The sequence below is a fragment of the Poecilia reticulata genome, linkage group LG9, assembly GCF_000633615.1.
Source record: "Poecilia reticulata strain Guanapo linkage group LG9, Guppy_female_1.0+MT, whole genome shotgun sequence".
NCBI classification, from domain to species: domain Eukaryota; kingdom Metazoa; phylum Chordata; class Actinopteri; order Cyprinodontiformes; family Poeciliidae; genus Poecilia; species Poecilia reticulata.
In genome coordinates, this window is record NC_024339.1 from 21382687 (window position 1) to 21388468 (window position 5782).

General features: G+C 42.1%; 1 protein-coding gene across 1 annotated transcript; it reads right to left on the reverse strand.

Moving 5' to 3' along the window:
* Positions 1 to 15: 15 nt before the first annotated feature.
* Positions 16 to 1584, reverse strand: LOC103470261 (hydroxycarboxylic acid receptor 2-like). Its single transcript, XM_008418570.2, has one exon. The coding sequence runs from the start codon at positions 1223 to 1225 to the stop codon at positions 272 to 274; it is 954 nt and encodes a 317-aa protein (XP_008416792.1). The 5' UTR covers positions 1226 to 1584; the 3' UTR covers positions 16 to 271.
* Positions 1585 to 5782: the final 4198 nt, after the last annotated feature.

The following is a 5782-nucleotide window of genomic DNA, read 5'->3' on the forward strand; positions in this document are numbered from 1 at the left end:
TTACCCGTTCATTGACATTTGTTTCCATATAAAGTCATGAGAGGGAAAAAAAAAATCATTAAAACAAGGTGAACAAAAAGTGCAAAACTTTCACATAAAATGCACAACAAAAGAAATTGTATAAAAAATGCATTCATGGTCATACTGAGGCAGKCTTGTGCAAGAAAAGTACAGATAACACATTTTCCACAGCTACAAGGGAAGTAAAAACGGCATCATCTTGCTCAATCTTGATGCTCTTTGACCAGATGTTAACTCTTGAGTCTGCAGATCACAGCTGGCTGTGCGACTGGGACCCCGTCTCGCGCGTTCTCTTTTCCGTGCTCTCGCAAGTCTCTGTCTGGGGCAGGTGCAGCGTTCTCCTGCAGATCTTCTTGAAGGCCGGGCTGGAGAAGTAGTAGACCACGGGGTCCAGCGTGCTGTTGAGATAAGTCAAACTGACGGTGATGTAGAACACGATGGTGAGCTGCTCCATGTCGTCGCAGACGAACCCTGGCACCATCTTGATCCACATGGTCAGCAGCGTGATGTTGCTGGGGAGGAAGCAGACGATGAAGAGGACCGCCACCACCACGATGAAGTACAGAGCCTTCTTGAACTTGGTCTGGTTAGTCAGCTGTCTCCTCCTCAGGTGGCTGATGATGTGGAAGGTGCAGTAGAGGATCACCAGCAGAGGCATGTAGAAAGAGACGAGAAATGTGAACTTGTGCCAGGACAGGTTTCCTCTGGAGGTCGTGTCCACCATGAAGCTTTCGCAGTAGGTCGTGTTGACGTGTTGCAGAGAGAAGACGTGGGCGGTCATTGCAATGGGGACCAGCCACAGCGCCAGAGCGCCCAACATGGCCTTGCCCACGCTCAACGAGTTGATGGGGTGGTGGGGATGCACCACGCGCATGTACCTGTCCACAGCGATGGCCATCAGGAAGAAGGTGCTCCCGCTGCGGTTCATGGCCAGCATAAAGAGGCAGACTTTGCAGATCATCTCGCCGAACATCCAGCTGATCCCCGACAGGTAGTAGCTGGCCCTGAGGGGCAGAGCCATGATGAGCATGAAGTCAGTCACTGCCAGGTTGAAGAGCAGCACCGTGCTGCTTTTCCAGGGCCTCAGGTGGAAGCAGAAGATGAAGAGAGCCAAGCCGTTTCCAGCGAGACCAAGAAAGAACTCTGTGACCAGCAGCGGAGGGAGCACTCTGATCAGCACGGGTCCACTAAAGTTGCACAGCATGTCGGCGTTTGGCGTTGCTTTGATGCCTGCAGACGAGAGAATGAGCCCCAGAAAGGCCGTCCTCCGTCTTAAAAGGGAAACACCAACGCAGAAGAAAAAAAAAAGTGCTAGTTGTGTGGTTTGAGTTTTCCAGGAAGCCACGAAGGTTCTTCTTTTTGTTTACTTTTAATTCATACTTTTTCAAAGATTTTATAACCGTTTAGAAAGTTGCACACATGCTCATTTCCAGTACGTAGCCATCTGCTTAGATGCAAGATGCATTTTATTCACCATCACGTTGCAGATGATTGCAACCACAGTTGAGCAGAATCATATCTATTGACCAAAGTGAAGTAAAAGCTTCTAAACTTTGAAATACCTTAAAGCATTACTTTGACTATATTTCATAGAGAATAAACACCCAGTTTTCAGTAGCAGCAGCACTTCTCATTTCAGCAGTAGCTATTTATTCCTCTTCTGAGAAACCAGAGTTGAGACGCGATGAACAGCACTAAGTCCCACACGTGTTAAAGTCGAGTCTAATAGGTTGATTGCAGCACTACTGAGAACGGATCTCCTAAAAAAAAAAATTGTAATGAAGAATAAACCCTTCTCTTAGATTGAGATGACAAAAGCTGACTTTGATTACAAACTAACATTTCCCCAAAGCGGCATCCTACAGCACAATGCAAAAGCGTCCATATCTCTTGGATCATTACATGTTACATCCTCCAATTTTAATGCATTTTATTTGGATTTCATGTCCTACACCAAAATAATTAATGTAACAGTTTTTTTATAAAGCTATATTTGTAAGGTGTAGTGAACATGCAGCTCCTTTTACACTCRTGTATGAACAACCAACAGCCTTCAGGAGTCACCTCATCAGTGAACGGTGTCCGCTGGCATCCATTTAATCTCAGTCTGAATGCAGCTGTTCTATGAAGGCCTCTGACGGGTTTGTTTGAGAACAAACGGCATCATGAAGGAACACAACAGAYGGAGTTAAAGAAMGGTTAYGACATGAAAKAGGAGAGTATTCCCCAGAGAATAATTAGAGGCATGTGGTAACTCTGGAGGAGCTGCAGAGATCCACAGATGGACAACTACTCTCCACGCACGCTGCAGATTTTGCCCATATTGAAATTGTGAACGGTAAAAGAAGTCTGCTGCAACAAACATGTGGAAGAAGGTGAGCCACACCCAACCTGAAGTCACCGTCCATGATAGCGGCAGCATCATGTYGAGGGAATGCTTGCTTTCAACACAAAAGTTGGGCAGCCTAATCAAAGTCCAGATTTATTTCCAATTAAGAATCTGAGGCAAGAATTTAAAGTTGATCTTCTAAAACGCTCTACATCTGATCTGGCTGATCTTCAGCTATTTTTCCAAAATTGGTCCAGAGCAGTGGTTCTTAACCTTTTTTGAGTTACCAAACCCACCAGTTTCATATGTGCACTCACTGAACCCTTCTGTAGTGATAAATAAAATATTTTTTTCCCCGAAATTCAAGACATAGGGGTGACCCAACTAGAGTCTTCAAAATATAGTGAGTGTTTTCAGCAAAGTTGAGCTGACTGTCCAGGAATGACCCAAGGTATTTAAAATTTGCCACAGTTTCAATAGGTTGGCCATTGAGAAAAACTGGAATCACTTTAATATTGTTTAGATCATTTAATTAGCTCTGTATTCTTAAGAGAATGAAAAATTAATAATAAATGATAAACACTTTGCGGTATTCTGATTTAGTAATGTAATTATATTAGTTGTGTTACAACCCTCACACCACTAGAGACAGTACCAACCCCGAAAAGATGCGACTAAGGAGCAGATTTAGAAGTACACCGAAAGCTACAGAATTTAGTAAAAACTGTGAGCTTTGCTGAAGTAAATAAAGACACAAGTTCAAATCCATGCTGAGAGTGGAGCTCCTTCAATCAGTGCACCTCCGCAGCTCTGATTGGCTAAGCAATGTACCGTGATCCTCTGCAGCAAGTGATAGCAAAGCGGGGCGTCATCACGACTTTACACAAGTGTGTCTTTACCTCCGCGGCAGAGGCTCCGBCGAACCCCTGAGACCGACTCATCGAACYCCTGGGGTTCGATCGAACCCAGGTTAAGAACCACTGGTCCAGAGAGACACTCTAAACGCTCTGCAGCTGTAACTGCAGTTCTTCTCGCAAGCTTCGGCTCGGAGGAGCTGAACAGAAATTCACTCCGTCACATTGTTGGCCTCTTTGTAAGTTAAATTCATTGTTGTGTTTCAGGTTAGTTAGAGGTCAGCTTACAGAGCCTTATAATCAAATCTTATCGTTACATCGCAACGCAGTGTGTATTTTTTGATTGGAAATGAATAAATATAAATTTCTGCCGACCCACAGGAGAGTATCACTGCTGTCAGTCTTTCCTCTAGAAAATCAGGAAGGTCTGACATCATTCATACTAAGAGCTGTAGTATGTGGAGAAGAGAAGTGATGTTGGTAGTTTGTGTGCAGACTTCTACATCCTCAACAATGTTTCAGTTTTATTCAGAGTACGAAGCTGCACAGATGAAGTGAAATAAGATTAGTTTCTCATGGTGGGTGTTAGAAACTCGTGGTCTTGATTTGCAGATGCATGTGAAAAACCAAAGTGTGAAACATAAGGTGTGAAGATGAGCGTGTGGCTGATTGGTGTCAATTATAGCCTTCAGCAAAGGAGTGTGTGATACTTTATTGATCTGGTTTCCAGTTAGCAGTCATTGACACCAAAAGTTATTTCCTTTCATCTGAGAGGGAGAGTTTGGACAAAGCTTCTGGAAAGATCCTTACTGAAACTGTTGGCATTTTCAGTAAACTTTGTAAAAAAAAAAAAAAGGTTAAAACATCCAACCAGAATTGTGTTGAATTTTAAGCTGTTGATAGTTACCGAAAGTGTTTGATGTCTATTGAACTACAGTCAATAAAGAACTGAATGTGTGTTTGAGTCTGTGTATTTTCTGATCAGAGGGAAATTTGTAATGAAAATTAATAGTTTCATTACAAATGAAACTATTTGTAATTAAATAGTTTCATTTGCTGTCTGTAACCTTTCCCACTCTGAGCGGTATGTGCACAGGTCGGGTGCATCCCTTTCTAAGCATTGACCGAGCTCTTAGTGGCAATTATCAACCAGCTCATTTAATTCTTGTCGTCAACAGAGCTAAAATGACTGGAGCAGATATTGGGGGGAACAAAACCTCCAAGGCTCAGGTGTTTTAATGTGATACATCTACAAATAATTGCTTAAAAACATAAATTAGAGCTCTACCACCTCAAACTTACTGGCTAACCACCAAGATGCATTCAGCGTCAATACAGGGGATTTCAACYATTTGAACACTTTCCTGCCAAACTTTCACCAACTGGCGAGTCGAGTCAACTGGCCCGCCAAAGATTATAAAACACTGGATCTTTTGTATGATAATGTCAGTGCCACTGCTCTATGTATATATATTGGTAGTTAACACCACTTTACTGTCTAAAAATGTGCATTTTATTTTGTATTTCATTCTTACTTACATTGACTGTTTTTTGTATGCCATGCTGCTGCTTCTCAACATTTTCCCAATTCTGGGATTAGTAAAGTACATTTTATTTTGTCCATAAACATAAAACTGTCTTTTTAACAACAAGAAACARWTAATGGGCATTAGTAAATKTATTCATTTTATCTTCCAGACAAGATTTTTTACAGCCTTTATTCAACAGTAGCTTGACAGGRAGGAGRTCAGAGAGAGGAGACGACATGCAGTGAGTGTCTCACCTCAGTATGTTTTATTGGAAATCTAAGAGACCAATACAAAGTAGAGATGCAACAATCTGCAAATTGTTGCATGCATGTGCGTTCAGCCCTTTTATTCTGACTTCTCCAAATAAAGTTATTGCATCCGTTTGTCTTCAATATTCATATAATTAACAAAGTACACCAATGCCTAATGATCTGAAAGAAAACAATAATACCAAAACAGGAAGCCTACCAGGAAATGACCACCCACCCACACCGGCCGAGGAGACGAGCAGGAAATCAATCAGAACAAGAGGAGAATCTGTTAAATATTATTTCTGCATTTTGCAAAACAAATTATTAAAAAAGTTATTCTTAATTTAAAAAAAACATGGAAGAAGAGACACCRATCATTTTCAAAACACTGTTTAGGTTGAAAACTTAACAGCAACAACACCAAAGCCCCACTATGCAAGAAATCTCATATCTAATTTGGGTATGAAAGCCGCAACGCCCTATTTGAATATCTTGAATTCTCTGTCAGTGAAAGAGTAGCTTTTGGTCAAGGGAAACTGTGGTCAGTTGGAAATGCTAAAATGATTTATATTTGCTGTGTTTCCTCCCTCAAGCTTCTCACAGTAGCTTGCTGGACTTCAGGTCCGTTCCACCTGACAGAACCGGTGCAGCTCAGTCACACACACCTTTTCACAACTTCTCCATAGGACAGAGATCAGGGCTAAACATTAACAAAACATTGGGTTTGTTGTTCTGCAGCTGTGGAGGGAGAGCTCTGATCAGCACCGGTCCACTGAAGTTGCACAGCATGTTGGTGTT